This window comes from Erpetoichthys calabaricus, chromosome 13 (genome assembly GCF_900747795.2).
Source record: "Erpetoichthys calabaricus chromosome 13, fErpCal1.3, whole genome shotgun sequence".
Lineage (NCBI taxonomy): Eukaryota > Metazoa > Chordata > Cladistia > Polypteriformes > Polypteridae > Erpetoichthys > Erpetoichthys calabaricus.
Genome location: NC_041406.2, coordinates 122,730,833 through 122,748,137, shown reverse-complemented (window position 1 = coordinate 122,748,137; position 17,305 = coordinate 122,730,833). Strand labels below are relative to the sequence as shown.

At 36.0% G+C, this 17,305-nt stretch overlaps 1 protein-coding gene across 33 annotated transcripts in view; it reads right to left on the bottom strand.

The window, feature by feature from the left end:
- rims2a (regulating synaptic membrane exocytosis 2a) overlaps nucleotides 1-17,305 on the bottom strand; it is a 1,351,795-nt gene that overhangs the window by 405,210 nt on the left and 929,280 nt on the right. For all 33 annotated transcript variants that reach the window (XM_051936048.1, XM_051936053.1, XM_051936052.1 and 30 more), the window contains one exon: nucleotides 8,741-8,891. In XM_051936048.1, the coding sequence (XP_051792008.1) occupies nucleotides 8,741-8,891 (151 nt within the window). The remainder of the gene's footprint in view (nucleotides 1-8,740; nucleotides 8,892-17,305) is intronic.

The following is a 17,305-nucleotide window of genomic DNA, read 5'->3' as shown; positions in this document are numbered from 1 at the left end:
GATCATCAGAGGTGACTGTGTGCAGAGGGTACAGACCTATAAATACCTGGGAGTGCAGCTGGATGATAAATTGGACTGGACTGCCAATACTGATTCTCTGTGCAAAAGAGGACAGAGACGGCTATACTTCCTTAGAAGACTGGCATCCTTCAACATCTGCAATAAGATGCTGCAGATGTTCTATCAGACGGTTGTGGCGAGTGCCCTCTTCTACGCAGTGGTGTGCTGGGGAGGCAGCATAAAGAAGGACGCCTCTCACCTGGACAAACTGGTGAGGAAGGCAGGCTCTATTGTAGGCATGGAGCTAGACAGTTTGACATCCGTGGCAGAGCGACGGGCACTAAGCAGGCTCCTATCAATTATGGAGAATCCACTGCATCCACTAAACAGTGTCATCTCCAGACAGAGGAACAGCTTTAGCGACAGACTGCTGTCACTGTCCTGCTCCACTGACAGACTGAGGAGATCGTTCCTCCCCCAAACTATGCGACTCTTCAATTTCACCCCCTAGGGGGGGTGTTAAACGTTAACATTATTCAAAGTTATTGTCTGTTTTTACCTACATTTTTATTACTCTTTAATTTAATATTTTTTTTTTGTATCAATATGCTGCTGCTGGAGTATGTGAATTTCCCCTTGGGATTAATAAAGTATCTATCTATCTATCTATCTATCTATCTATCTATCTATCTATCTATCTATCTAAAAATAATAATAGCAGCTCACTACTCGAAACGTGGCGTGCCCAGTTTTGAACCCGGGACCTTTGGGTTATAAGGCAGCTGTTCTTACCTCTGCACCTTTCAAGAATACATATCAACTCCCTGTCGATTGACATTTGAGCTTGGGTTTGTAACTCATTGACAGCAACAAATAAATCAAATGCTTATTTTTTTCTTTGGTTATATTCTTGAATAAAAGTGCACATTTATGTGATATTTGGACTAAAGTCTTCACACATTATACACTTCACGTCATTATTAGTATAACATGGAAAACGTTTCTGCCTTAGGTATGTGTTCAGCATTTCTTGCCTTGCATTTCCTTTCACCCTACATTTACTCAGATCTTTGTAGACACGTAAAATGCATGAAATGCATGTATTCCAAATAACAATACACTGTATTACTTACCCTATACAACTCCAGGAACCTAACACATAGATAAGGAGCCTTGGCTTGAGCTGGGAGAACTTTTTGCCCAAGTTAAGCTCCGTCAAGGGGAGGATGGGACAGAAGACTGCTTGCTGCTTGTGCTGATTGACACATTTACAAAACAAAAGACACTGATGGAGAGGTGCGAAGGGATTTAAGGTGGGTCGGAATTATGAGTTTTTTGATTGGCATCAGGGATTCTAGTTTTAAGAATAAGCCATTTAATGTGATCTCTGTTTTTTCAGTGGACTCAGTCAGGTATCGAGTATTATGAAATTTCACTGGTATTGGTATTCAAATGCAAAAACTCTGATATTGTGATGTACCTAGTGTAAATAATGGGCAAGTAAGACTAGTGTCAGGAAGCACATCTTTGCACAAATAGATGTTTGAATCGAAAACAAACTATACAGGGTCATACAGTTTTAGTGGAAACCTTGCCAACCTTTAAAATTTAGCTAAACAACCTAGTTTGATGGACTGAATGTACTGAATATTCTTATAATCAGCTAAGAAGTCTGAAAGCTTTCTTGTGTGTGCTGCTTTCTTCCCTCACAACATTTCTATGAGGTAATTATCTAGACTTGGACTATGCCATTCCATAATTCTCTATTTCTTTTTTCTTATACATTCTTATTTTGATGTTCTTAAAGGTTCTTGGTCAATGTCTTGCTGAAAGTTCAATTTACAGTTGAGCTTCAGCAGCCAAAACATTCTCCTTATGTAGTCCTTACTTAGAATTTATATTTGACTCTTTGATGGCAAGGTGGCAGTAAAATAGCCCCACACTGTAATGCTTTCATCCCCAGTTTTTACAGATGATGTGGGGATGTTTTGGTGAAAGGAAGTTCCTTAATAGCTCCAAACAAGAGCAAAGAACTCTACCTAGGTCTCATTTTTTCAGAACACAATGTTCTGATAGTCTTGTTTTTCACCTAGGTGTTGCTGGCAAACTTCAATCATTTATAATAATGTTTGAGAGCAAAGGGTTCTACCCTCCTGACTTTACACGTAGGACAAAGTTGTGCAGTGTCTTTGGGTAGCTGGCCTAATCACTTGATGTTAATGTGTGGTTCTTGGAGGTCTTATATACCATCTTGTGGTTAGCACTTTTAAATTTTCTTCACTTGTAGGTGATCTTCAGTCAATAAGTTTAAACTCCCTACCATACACCTAGTCATCAATGATCATTCTTCTGAGGGGATCAGAGAACTCTTGATCTTAATATGATGTAGTTACACCTCAGTTTCTAAAACCAAACAACACTACACGTTTCTGATATTTATATAAAGCAGAGGCCTCAAAAATATCTGTAATAATGTTCTAAATATTTGCATCTAATTGGGTGCACCTGATTCTAATTTTAGGTACGGTGGAACCTCGGTTCACGACCATAATTCGTTCCAAAACTCTGGTCGCAAACCGATTTGGTCGTGAACCAAAGCAATTTCTCCCATAGGATTGTATGTAAATACAATTAATCCGCTCCAGACCATACGAACTGTATGTAAATATATATATTTTTTTAAGTTTTTAAGCACAGTTAATTAAACCACAGAATGTACAGCGTAATAATAAACTAAATGTAAAAACATTGAATAACACTGAGAAAATCTTGAACAACAGAGAAAACTAACACTGCAATAGTTCGCGCTATAGCGCTACCAACCACTGGCTAAAAACACTATTTTTTAATGAGTTTTAAGCACAGGGAAAAAATGAACATTTGAAAAAATCCGTAATTTAATAAACCACCAAGAAAAGTAACATTGCAACAATGCACGTTACGAACCAATCGCTGTAAACAGAAGTGAAAACAAAATCAAGCCCAGTGCATTCTTTAACTGCCTTCTGTACCTTATGCATCCAGCCCCCTCTGTCTCGTGCTGCCTGTGTGTGTGCGCATCTCTCTCTCGCGCAAAGCCTGTGTGTGTGCGCGTCTGTCTCTCTCTCTCGCACTGCCTGTGTGTGTGTGCTCTCTCTCTCTCGCACTGCCTGTCTGTGTGTGTGTGTGTCTCTCTCTTGCTTGCTGCACAGGAAATGCACAGGGAGAGACTGAACATGTACAAACCGAAAGGGAAACTGGCTTGTTCGTATACCGAGTGTGTGGTCGTGAACTGAGGCAAAAGTTTGGTGAACTTTTTGGTCGTAAACCGGTTTGTACGTGTACCGAGACGTTCGTGAACCGAGGTTCCACTGTATTTGATTAAGTGATAAAGGTAGTTGTTTACTGACCAAGAACAGTGCTTTTCTGTTAATTTAAACAGTAAAAATTAATTAAAAACCTGATTCTGAATGTTATTTCTTAAAATTAGATCAACTTCATCTATTAGTATTGTAATGATGATGAAATATATTTTTCCTTAAAATATGAAAAAGGACAAACATTATGTGGTATAAACTTTTCATACCACTGTATATTTGGAGATTTTTTTTAGATATTTCAGGCTTCATTCTGTACTTGAAATATTTATGTTTGAAAGGCATCTTTAATTCTGAAATTTCTGATATGTTTTGTCAAGATCTTATAATTTTCAAGACAAAATGCAGCACCAAAGTTTCCAGGTAGGTAAAACAACGGGAATAAACAAAGCATGCAAAATGTTTTGTAGGAAAAAAGGAAAAAGACATACTGTAAGAAGGAACAGTAAAATGCTTAAAAATGTAATTTCTCCCCAACATGCAAGATTTACCTGAATTGTATGAATATGAGCCTTTACCAGGATGACATAAGCAGAAACAAAACAGAAAGAAATGGACATTACATGTGTCATTAAAATAACTGTACAATGAAATGCTAATACAATCACTTTTTCTCTATGTATCCTAGTGTCTAGAATACAAGCATCAATGAAAGATTTCAGCTTAATAAGCAATAGTTTATTTCCTTCAATGAAGCCAAAAGACAACATCACAAAACAAACTTTACCTTCAATACAGCCAAGCATGTTTTGAAGTAAAACAGAAAGCCTAATGACATTTACTTATTTAGTTTAGTTTAAGGAGGCAAATTTATCTGATGCATTTGTGAACAATTCTTTACATAGAATTGTTGTGGACTTCACCATTATGCCAAAAATAATTTCAGAATCAGAAAAAAAGATCAGGCGGTCACAGAAAGGACACGTAAAAAGAGACCTACATTTTGTAACTAGTATATTGTACTTAAAAATAAAACAAAACTATAGCATTTTCAATTAGATTTTAGGACACTGAATACAGTAACTTAAGATTCTAACATCCACTTAATCCAATTTAGGATAACTGAAGACTATAGCTTATCCTAGCAGTACAGAATTCAAGATCGGAACCAAGTCCTTGGGCCACCAGTACAGTATATCACAAGACTCACACACCCACACTCATAAGGGGAAGATTAACCTAACACTAACATCTTTTTTGAGATGTGGTAGAAAAAACAGAGTAACTAGAAAAAACATCCAAGCACACACCAAAATGGTATATATCCAAATAAACACAAAGCACAAGGTTCAAATCTAGGATGCTGAATCAGAAAGCCATAGTGCTAAACACAGTAATACAAAATCCGAATCCAATTTTATAGAAAGTGAAAAATATAAGGGCCCTCACTCACACAAAAGATCATAGATATAGGGTAAGTACATACCTTAATAACAAAAAGACTGCATGATACAAAATAATTCTTTCTGGGCATGCCATTGTAACCAAGAACAAAGAGGGCCAAAAAATTAAAACTTTATTTTAAAAAAAAATACAAAGGGAGCATCACATTTAACAACTTGTCCTTGGATTATTGAAGGAACATAATGAATCCATAAAGAGGGCATATAAAGTCCATGCAGATGATAATCCAAAAGGGAATAAAATTAAACCCTAAAACGAGAGAGATTGTGCAGCTGCTTTAAAAGATTGATTCTGCCCAGAAAATCTGAATTAAGCAGCAGAGTCATTATAAATCTAGAGGGATTTACTTATTCACTTTTACATTTATGCATTCAATTTTAAATAAACACCTATTTTAATGCGACATTAAATAGAATCCCACTTAATTTTAGAGTATCAATCTACAGTCTCGTAACTATTGCTTTTCTATTTTAGATGCTTTTTAGCTTTTGGCAAATATTTAATGCAAAAAGTACAATTTAACTAAACTCTTTGCAAATAAAAACAAATTTATTTTTGGATTTTACTTTAGTAAATATATTATCTCTTATTTTATCTGATTTTTGCCTTGAACAAAAAGACAACTCAATGCATTTTGCTATACATGTGTGAGTACAGTTTATATTGACATATTCTAAACAGGCAATACGCTGAATATGAAAAAAATCATGGTAATCACTGTTGCTGTGTTTATGTACCTTAGTAAAATATTAAACAGTGTCATGTGTGTCTATGCTTTCTAATATATTATATTTATTTGTGTCAATATGTTTTTATTTATGTATTGTTTTGTTGTCTTTAATGTGATGTACTGGTTTAATTCTTCTGTCAAATAAAAATCCTTTTTGGAAAAACAAACTTGAAATTAATTTACCTGATAACTGACAACTTTATTCAAATGAAAATAAATTAACGGTTTTAAGGTAAACATGAATATACAGGTGAGGCACGAAATCATAAGTAGAGAACAATATTACTATAATTGTATTTGCTAATGCCGCAGATCTGACTTTGGAATCCAAGTTGTTTCTTATGCAGACTAAATTACAGATTAAGTTTTGTTTAAGAGGTACACAGACTACATGCAGGCACAAATGCATGGTAGGAGACAGACATAAACAATACTAAAAAGCCCATAAAGATTTATATAAAATCAACGGTATTATATCTTAACTCTGTATTTTTTGCATTTCAGATCAAAGAACAGCCAATCAAATTTCCCTTCCAACTTTACAGAAACTTCTATGGTCACAAATTTTACCTACTTTATAAGACAACATGTAAAGCAGTTTAATGAAATACAAGTATTAAGTCCAGTATTAACATAGTCTCACATATTGCAACAGTAAACCATATCTCAGATATTTTAGAAAGGAAGCTGATTATGTTATGTATTATTTTAGTATTGGAAAAAGCAGATAATTTAGGAAAACAGACACCCCAGGTACCTCTGAATATAGCAGTCACTTTAATCTCATTTGTTTATTATTATTACTGCAATTATAATTATTTTACTTGTTCTCCTTTGTGCACTGAAGAGCCACCTTTATAACTTTTCAGCACCGAACAGGCAAGCGATGTAAATTTATCTTATTTACAATGGCAGGCCTATGGAGATTTGTAGCTAAGACTTTGTTTACTTGCACTTATAATGCCACATTGCTTCCATATTTTGCTTCTTCACATACTAAACAAAAAGTGTATTTAGAGTTTTGCCTTTGTGAAAAAGTATTTGCCCTCTTCTTGATTTCCTCTAATATTTCAGATTTTTGACAATGGATGTTTTCATGTCTAAAACCAAAACCTAATTTTAGATAAAGTAGTAATAGTAATAGTAGTAGTAATAAAACAGAAGATATCTAAGAGAACACATTTTTGTTTTTTACCGAATAAACAAAGTTATTCCACAACAACTACTACTGTGTGAAAATGTAAATGCCCCTCATCAATTAATTTATTGTGTTACCTTTAGTTGCAATGACTGCAATCAAATATTTCCTATAATTTAATGTCAGTTTTTGACATCATTATGAAGGAGTTTTAGAGCACTCGTCCTTGAAGCACTGCTTTAATTCATGAACTCTGCTAGGTTTTCTAGCTTTAACTGCTCATTTCAGGTCTTGTCACAGCATATCTATTGGATATAGTCTGGGATTCTACTACACCATTCAAAAACTTTAATTTTGCTTCTTTTTAAAGCTTCTGATGTGGATATTCTTTTTCTGTTCTGGACAATTGTTTTGCTGCATGAAATAACTATACTTTGGCACTGTTTGGATCAAGATTCATGATTGATTCAGTTATGGCAAGTCATGTACGTCCTTTGGTAGCAAAACATCACAATCATACTATCACAATAAAGTCTTGACTGTTGATATTATATTCTTATTATGAAATGCTGTGTTTGCTTTACTCTAGATACAATAGCACTAATACTAAGCAAAAAGTTATCCTTTTGTGTCATCTGCTAATAGAACATGCTCCTTCTTATAAATAATGGACACTAATCTCTTCTGAAACCTTTCCAACTTGTTGAATGATTTAGTGCTATGTTCTTTAACAGGCCAGTCCCTCCTGTTCTTAGCATTTTCCATTTAGAGATTACGATTTTGAATGGAGTTTGCTGTAATCCCAGAGCTTCCAAGAAATACCTCAGTAGCCATTTCCTTAGTGAAAGTTATCAGCAACATTTTTGTGATCTTTTCAGGAACTTCCTTTGATTGTGGTATCAGATGCTTGTTAAATATTTGTGTAGGCAACTTGACTTCTGATGGTAAGTGTCAGACTGAGCGTGGTTTATATCAAGCAGGTCTTACTGTAATCAATCATAGCTTTGTTTATTAAGCTGACTCTAAATATTCCTTTAATTTGGGTAATTCAACAAAGGGGCATTTACTTTTTCACCCCATGCCAGTTGCTGCTGGATGCCTTATTTCATTAGTTATTTGAAATAGCTTAAAAAATATGTGCTGTTTGTTCATTCAAACACCCTTTATCTTGTAACAGACCAGGAGACTTTGACCCCTGCTTGCTTCACTCGCCATGTGTATGTGTATCGCGCCAACGTTTTTGAATTCTTTATGACGTTCTACTTTGTCTTCTACTCTTTGTCTTTTTCCGGCCCCGGGTGTGGTTAAATTTCTTGGCACAAAGTCTAGTCTCGCGGGACGTGAAAGTGTCTTTCTGAGAATGTCACGTCTCGTCTCTCTGAACAGGTCTTGTCTCATCACAAGTTTCTTTTATATAACAGAGAGATTTTAGTTGAAGACCTGGAGATATTCAGTGCCCGAAATGAGCAATAATTTAGGAAATCAGGAAGGGACAAATACTTTTTTATGTAGTAAAAAAAGTAAAATAGACAAATAAGTTTAGTTTAGTGCTTTCTGTTCACTTAAACATGTTGTAATATCCACTGCATGAGACAGGAATATGAGGATACTAAGCAAATTATTTTCTCAACATGTTCTTTGAAATTTTGTCCATCTTTTGGTATATATTATTAACTTTCTGTCACATGCCACAAATGAGACTGGCATTAACTCCTACAAAAAAAAGACATTTATACACAATGCAAGAAATGATTTGTTTCTTTACAGTGTCAATGTCATTTAGAACATTTGATCCATTGAACAGATATATTCTGCTGCTTAGAGAAAAACAGAAATGACAATTTTAGTAAAGTCATGGTATTGCATCTTAGAGTTTAAAACTCTTCAAATGTGCCTTTTTGCTTTTTTGGTGAGGAGATGTTTCCAAATGTGAAAAATACAATATGCAGAAAACATTTTCCATACTTCATATGCAAATTGACCTTATTATTTCTTTTATAAGCATTGTCAAACTCTGACTAAAATCTATAGGTAAATTGTGTCATACTTGTGTTGATAACACTCATTCTTACTTAGACTATGTTAAACAATTCCAGGACTTTTTCAACTTACTTTGTAGTCTTTTAGGGCTTTCTCCATGTAGTTGCCTCCGTGGCAGATACGGTGATGGATGAGGAAGTGGCATTGATGAAATGTCATGTGTCTGCAGCTTGTACCAATGAGGCTCATCATCCAATAAAGCTGTCTCCAGCTCAATCAGGATCTAGGTGAGAAAATACTGTGTATTTTAAATGTTATTCAGATAAACTCCATCAACCCAATGTACTGTATTACTTAGGCAACAGCTGCTTTAACCTATGCATCCATCCACTTCCTTACCTCCAAAATTGCATTGACCTGATTGATAGAAGAGGGCACAAACATATTTCAGGGCTGACAAAACCCCAGACTCACAGATTTCACATGTAATATCATATAAAACTACACTGAAAGTCCAGATATCATCTGACCAAAAAACAAAACTCCATTATTGTTGTTATTTAAGAAAATCTTTAATTTTTCTTTTTCCTTAATGGGGAAGGATTATAGTAATAAAACAATATGATTACATTTTTTAAAGTAAAACATAAGATAAAGAAAAGCATTTTACAAGAGACAACCTGTTTATAGTCTTTTCACCTTAGACGTTTCTTGTAAAACAGTAATACAATTTAACCCTCTGATTTAAGGTAACTGTCTATTAGAATGTATCGGCTCTTTAATGTGTCAATGTTTATTCATGGGTGGCACGGTGGCGCAGTGGGTAGCGCTGCTGCCTCGCAGTTGGGACACCTGGGTTCGATTCCCGGGTCCTCCCTGCGTGGAGTTTGCATGTTCTCCCCGTGTCTGCGTGGGTTTCCTCCGGGAGCTCCGGTTTCCTCCCACATTCCAAAGACATGCAGGTTAGGTGGATTGGCGATTCTAAATTGGCCCTAGTGTGTGCTTGGTGTGTGGGTGTGTTTGTGTGTGTGTCCTGCGGTGGGTTGGCACCCTGCCCAGGATTGGTTCCTGCCTTGTGCCCTGTGTTGGCTGGGATTGGCTCCAGCAGACCCCCGTGACCCTGTGTTCGGATTCAGCGGGTTGGAAAATGGATGGATGGATGTTTATTCATACAGTCTCTCTTACAATTTCAGGAATGGGACAGCAATATAATTCTGATTGTTTGATGTACAAATGCATCTATTCAAACTGCTCCTCTATGAATATTTTCTGTTCAGGTAAATATTTTATATATAATATTTTATATTTTATATATAATATTTTGTATATAAATATAGGCATTTTTACAGTTCAACAATATACTGCTACTTCTACCTTCAAAGCAAAGTGTTTTTAAAAATAAATCTTGATCCAAGTTTGTGTCATAATCTCTTGCTTAAAAGAATATCAAAGATTCCTAATTTACTGGGGACTCTACAATTGGCATAGTTAGGCAGGGTTCTTAACAACTGACTTGAGGGAACCCAACACTCTGTCAGCAGACAACAGCTGGTCTGAATAAAATGAGGTAAGGACGTCTCTTTAAAATATTTCCTTATTGTTCTCTTCTTAACATAGTGTTTTAAAGTGGTCCAAAGAGTAAGGTATGACAGAATTGGAAGAAACAGATCCCATATTGGTAATACTGTTGGAAAATTATGCTTTTACAGTATGCTAAATATGACTCATAATATTCAATTGTGTGTTTTATTTTAGAATTACTTAGATAATGACTCTCAAGTTGTGAGCTCAGAGTTCATGCGGGAAATGTTCTGTAACAGCAGATCCAGCTCAGCGCCAGTCACACAAGGAGTCCCTCAAGGCTTTGTCCTCGGTCCTCTGCTTTTCTGTATTTACATGCTTCCCCTTGGCCATATTATCCGTAGCTATGGACTGGGTTATCATTTTTATGCAGATGATACTCAACTCTACTTCAATGTTAAAAGTAAAACTTCATCAGAGCTTTCTCAGCTCACAACCTGCCTTAGTGAAATTAAAACCTGGATGGAGCAGAACTCTTTAAAATTAAATTGCAATAAAACTGAACTCCTGCAAATTGGGACTAAAATGCAACTTAATAAAATGAGCTCCTTCCCAGTCCATCTTGGCGGTGATCTCATCAGACCTGCCTCTACTGTAAAAAATCTTGGTGTCATTTTTGATTCCTCCCCTTCTTATTCCGCCCACATAAATCACATTAAGAAACTTTCTTACTTTCACCTCCGTAACATATCCTGTGTTCGCTCCTTCCTCTCCTTCTCTAATGCTGAGAAACTTGTCCATGCTTTTATCACATCCCGCATCGATTATTGTAATTCCCTACTGGTAGGTGCCCCTTCTAGTCTTCTATCACAGCTCCAGCTTATTCAAAACTCAGCTGCAAGAGTCCTTACTCGAACCAGCAGCAGTGAGCACATCACACCCATTCTGCTCCGTCTTTATTGGCTCCCTGTGTCTTATAGAATCGAATATAAAATCCTACTAATAACCTACAAAGCCTTAAATAACCTTGCACCAAACTACATCAGTGACCTCCTCCATCACTATGTGCCTGCCCGCCCACTAAGGTCCTCTGATTCTGGTAATCTTGTTGTACCCCACACTAATCTACACTCCATGGGTGACAGGGCCTTCATCTGTATAGCACCCAGACTCTGGAATGACCTACCGAAATTAATTAGGTCAGCTGACTCCATGAATTCTTTTAAAAAACAACTCAAAACTCATCTGTTCAGGAAGGCTTTTAGCTCTACTTGACTTTATTACCCTTCTCTCAGTTTACTTCTCTGTCAAGATGCTCATGTAACCTGTATTTGTGTGTGTGCGAGACCATCAATTATGTTGTCTGTTTTTTTTTTCTGAATTCACTGTCTTAATCTTCTTTATTTATTTATCTGGTTTGTACAATGCTATATACTGTATACCCTGCCATTCTTTATTATATTCTATAAGTGCCTTGAGAATGGGAAAGGTGCTATATAAATAAAATGTATTATTATTATTATTATTATTATTAACTGAATGAGCAGGCAGGTACAAATTACCTCATTAAATCATAATATTCATGAGTTTTCCAAGATTGTCAAATTTTGGAAATAGGTAAAATTCTGGGGTATATGCAAAATAGACATAACACAGGAATTCTGGGAAAATAAGTATAAATTGTTAAAGAGTGTCATTGTTTATTAGAATGCATATACTTAAACTGGTTTAAGAAAACAAAGGCTGCAACAACCAAAGCTATAGCAATCTGAAACAAAGCTTGCTCGATGACCCTGATTTGAATCATTCAAGTTGTTTGTTTTGATATCTAACATTTACACCTGGTTTCTCCTTCAGATAAATATAATTAATCATTAAAATAGCTTGAGTACTGCTTTGCGAAAGTTGTACTTTTGTTTACTGACATTTAGCAATGACCAATGATTGTTAATAAAACAAACTGTGTCCATTTAGATTATGTACTGTCAGGGGTAGCAATTATTTTAAAAGGCTGGGGATCTACATCAGAATGCAGTGACAATGAAGACAGAACAGGTCTAGCTTCTATATTTCCTTTCAGATTAAAAATGAAGGCTGACGAAGGAGATGTGGAATGAGCAGATGGAAGTAAAAGAACAAAACGTAGGATTTGTACACAGTATCAGTATGAGCCACCTAACTCAAGTCATATAGAACCTTGAGTGAAAGAATGCAGCGTTTCTATTATCTGAAGAAAATTCAGTTCATATGGGCTACATCCTTAAGATGTAAAAATACTCTGTAGTGCAACGTTTCCTTCTCACATTTAAAAAAAACTATAGTACTAGGGTGTTGTACCGTGTTAGCCATTATGAATGTAGAGAAAAGCCAAGCTTCTTCAGGTAAGAGAAGAAGGGGCCTGAGTTGCCTCAAAAGCTTGCATATTGTAATCTTTTTAGTTAACCAATAAAAGGTGTCATTAAGCTTGGCTCTTCTCTAAAAAAAGCCAACCAATAACATGGGCACTGAAAGACCTGGATCAGTGCAGGTAGCCAGAAAGACAGTGAAAGTGCTTTGGAATTCGCAGATAGATTTTTAAGTGTATGAATGGAAAATTCGGGGTCGTTGAAAATAATTAAGAAGAAGATGACCTGTGTTCATATACAGAACAATCTTTAAAAGCAGCATTTTTACAAGGGTTGAAAGGACCTATAGTGAACAAGTAAGAATTAGTATTAAAAGATGGGAGATTTGAAGTCTCACTTTGGGAGAGCTTGTGAAAGGAGCATGTATGATTGAAAACACAATGTTATTCCACTTACAGTTTATCAAAATGAGTAATAAAACAAAGAGACCAGGTAATTGCAATCTTTGCAGCAAGCATGGGCACTGGTGAAGACAATGTAGAAGCAAAAATGTCCAGTCAAGTGCCAAAATAATTACAGGTTTTGCAAATATACAGCTTCAGCATTACTTGAGAAATTAAAAAAAAACTGACTACCTACAATCAGGAGCAGTTAATATTAACAATTACTGAAGAGAAAAACTCGACAAACTTCTTTTGTGTACCTTTGCACTTACCTCCTCTGGTTGGGATACAGATAACAGTAGTATATCCATCCATCATCCAACCCGTTATATCCTAACTACAGGGTCACGGGGGTCTGCGGGAGCCAATCCCAGCCAACACAGGGCACAAGGCAGGAAACAAACCCTGGGCAGGGCGTCAGCCCACCACAGGCTGCACACACACACACACCCACACACCAATCACACACTAGGGACAATTTAGAATTGCCAATGCACCTAACCAGAATGTCTTTGGACTGTGGGAGGAAATCGGAGTACCTGGAGGAAACCCACGCAGACATGGGGAGAACATGCAAACTCCACGCAGGGAGGACCCGGGGAGCGAACCCGAGTCTCCTCACTGCGAGGCAGCAGCGCCACCCATTGCGCCACCCACTGCGCCACCGTGCCGCCCCACAGTAGTATATGTTTTTATAAATGGGAATTCACTATGAAGGATGCATAAAAAATTGGACTGAAGCTTTCTGCAAAATATTTGGGTTGCCAAAGATGCAGGAGGACAGAATACTACGAGTTACGAAAGTGAGCCAGTAGAAATACAAATAGGTGATGTCATTGTAAAAAGTACAATATGGTTAGTCCCTATAATAAATTCCCTGTTAGGAATGGATGTTATTATCCAGATAGATTCTGAGTTGCAGTTTAAAAAAGAAGAAATTACTTAGCATTTAAATAAGAGTAATTTATGCACAGAAAATTGTGAAGCTAGTTTTAAAGAAAAATGTCCCTTTATCATTCTGGGCAAAAAGTAGAAAAACTGAAAATGGAGTTTGTCAGTTTCAGTGGTGCTCCTTCTCACCACAAAGGCAGTATCCAATATCAGTATAAGCCCTGGAAGGGTTTAAATCAGTAGTAACACAGTTGGAGGAAGATTGCATAATTGTGAAAACAGACTCACCATATAATAACCCCATATGTCCAGTAAAGAAGACAAATGGCTGTTGGAGACTAACTGATAATTAATTTCTTATTAATGGACTTGAATGGACCTAAACATATATTTATTTTTGGTAATTAACATGTGAAATGGATTTTGTTCCATATATCTAAATGTACATTCATGGTTTGCCTTTAATACTAGTGGTACTGTATTATAATACACATAGACTCGTTTACCTCAAAGCTTTCACAACTCTCCGACGATGTATCATATAGCATTAATGCAGCATTTATTACTGCATGTCATATTCTTTGTTAGGAAACGTTGTTGCTATACATCTTTAAAATAAATGGCATAAAGTTAACTTGGATAAAGCTCAGTTATGTAAAATGGAAGCTGTGTTGTGTATTTAGGTCGATTGATTTCACAAGGAGAGGTTGAAGTTCTGATGGATGGGAGACGTGCTATTTCAGCATCTTGTTTACCTCAGACAATTCAGAAATTATGCAGTCCTTTTTAAGACTGGTGAATTTGACTTGAATGTGAATTGAGGACTATACCAGGAAAACACAATTACTGACTTACTAATTAAAGGGGAATCCAGACTATGAAGAAACAATCGAATTTTCTGTTGAAGAGTTACAGCATCTTATTTGGGAATTAGGCACATTAAAAAATGTTATTATTCATTTAAATCAGACACAGTGGTATTATGATAAGGACCTTGTTTAAAAGCTGTGCATGCTGTTGTATAGGCAATACATGCAGTTAAACCTTTGATGTTAGATCAAAAACTAATTGTACAATGCCCATACTTTCTATGTACATTGCTATCTTTGAATTGGGTGGCTGCTGCAACCCTGTCAAGAATGGGAAAATGGCAAGCTATTTTGGAAAACACAAACAGTGAAGTCAGAAAAGACACCAACAGATGATTTGGTACATGGCATTTTGACAGACTGGGAAAAATATTTGGAGTTTTGTGACTGCATTGAAATCAGTCATTCCATTGACTAATGCTAATTTAGGATTTTTGTGGATGGTTCGTCATATGTACAGAATGGTGAACGAAAGGCTGGATAGGCAGTAATCAGTAAACCAGGGAGCATTAAGCCCTGGAACTTCCGCACAACGGGCTGAATTAGTGGCTTTAACTAAAGCTTGTGAACTGGCAAAGTTAAAACATCATCATCGGCCACTGTGAGTTCAAAATAAGCATTGTGCCTGTGATAATTTTCCTGTGTTTTATAAATATGTTTAGTCATATTGACACTTTATTTATAGATTTCTCTTAACAGACTGCACACAACACAATCTTTTCTACTTGGCTGTGAGACTGAGCCCTGAAAAATACCAGGTATGTGTTCTTCTTGCTTTACACATAGTGCTACTGTAATAATAATAATGACACAGATATTTTTACTTTAATAAAGAAAGCATTGCATTAGGTTCTTCATTACTTTAAAAAGTAATCAAAGTACATGACATACATTACAAAGTACATGACATACATTACGTGTTGTGTTATTGAGTTTAGTACTGTACATTCAGCTCCTCAAAATACATTTAGTGACTTCTGAAATACTGTTACAGATTATTTCAACCAAGAGAAGCAATAATACAATCACCTGAACATTTGTGTTTGGAAATGTGTCTGTGGATGCTTCCTTCTATAGCTGCTAAAATTATGTGCAAAGAAAATACATGCATTGGCTGTCAGAGTGTAATGGACATGCGCAGAGTGCAAAATCCTTAACAGTAACCCAGTTTAGGATTTATGTGTCCAAATAATCGGGTTATTCAGGGAGAAATCTACCTATGTTAACCAGGATTTTGAAGGGGACAAACTCTAGATTTCTCTAACCAGAATGTGGGTTTACATGGTATTATTGGAGCACTTTTAAACATGCCATTTAGTAAGTAAAGGTAATCAGCTTGTGGACACAGCCGCAGAATAGGCAGAGATGGTATGCCTATTAACTCTTAAAGATAGAAACCCAAGTTGTAGCAATGTAGCAAAATGAAATACCTTGTGGAAGAAAAGTAGACTTGGATTGAAAATGCAGCCAAGTTAGGCACAGATGGTTTATGCAGAAAACGAATGTGGCTTGTCATCCCAAAATTTTTAATGACTTGCCTATCTCAACAGTTACACAGAGGAGGGCATCCAAGTGTTACAAAATGTGCAATCCTTATGCACGGGTGTGATGGGAACATGGATTTAAAGCTTTTGCAACTTCTGTGGTAGTAAATTGTGTGGCATGTCAACAGTTTAACACTCCTAAAATAAAAAAATACCCAACTGAGGAGAACATCTGCTCCTCTGGGACTATTTAGACATTTGCAAATGAATTACAGTAAAAGCTTGATTAACCGTCGCTCGATTAACCGTCGGGCAAAAAAAATCTATTAGGATGTATCAACCCAGTGTCAATGTTTATTCAAAGAGTCTCTCTTATGACTTCAGGAGTGTGTCAACAATATACAGTAATTATAACTGTTTGATGTAAAGACACATCTATTTAAACTGCTCCCCTATTCATTATAATAGTTCACATACAGTACAGTAGGCATTTTGAGTTGGAATTTCACAGTTTAACAAAGCACTTTACAATCTCCTCCTTTAAAAAATCTGAAAGACCTCAAATATACTTGACAGCCTACAATAAATATTTTTTTGTTTGTTTATTAGGTTTTAATATTTGGAACACTGGAGTGTCTATTTTTATTTTCATGTATATGTTTTCCTTTAATGTACTTTTTCAAGAAAGACTTTAACTCAGACATTAGAGTTCTTTCAAGTTTGGTTTTTGTGATAACAGCTCATCTTATGGTTGCAGTGCACTTCTGTGTTTTTGTGTTGCAGCAGTTTGGCTCTGACTCTTTGCAGAGATTCAATTAGTGAACAAATGATCATTGATAGTCTCTTTTCAGTCTCTTTTCATGTATACTGGTTTTCAGAATTGTTCTTTTGTTTCTGCTCAGTATTGTCTTGGTGCCTTGGTTATGGTTGTATTATAGTATTTTGGTGATCAATTATTTCCTGACAATGACTATGGTCCCATTTAGAAATACAAGTTTTAGTGCCACAGAAAGCTTACTTCCATTATTTGATTGCATTTTTAGTCCTCAAAAAATAACTGTTTTGTTTAATACCCTGGTTTACTGCTTGTTTTCTATACAGGGGTCTCCATTAGTGTGGTTAGACGTAGGTGTTCATTGCTATT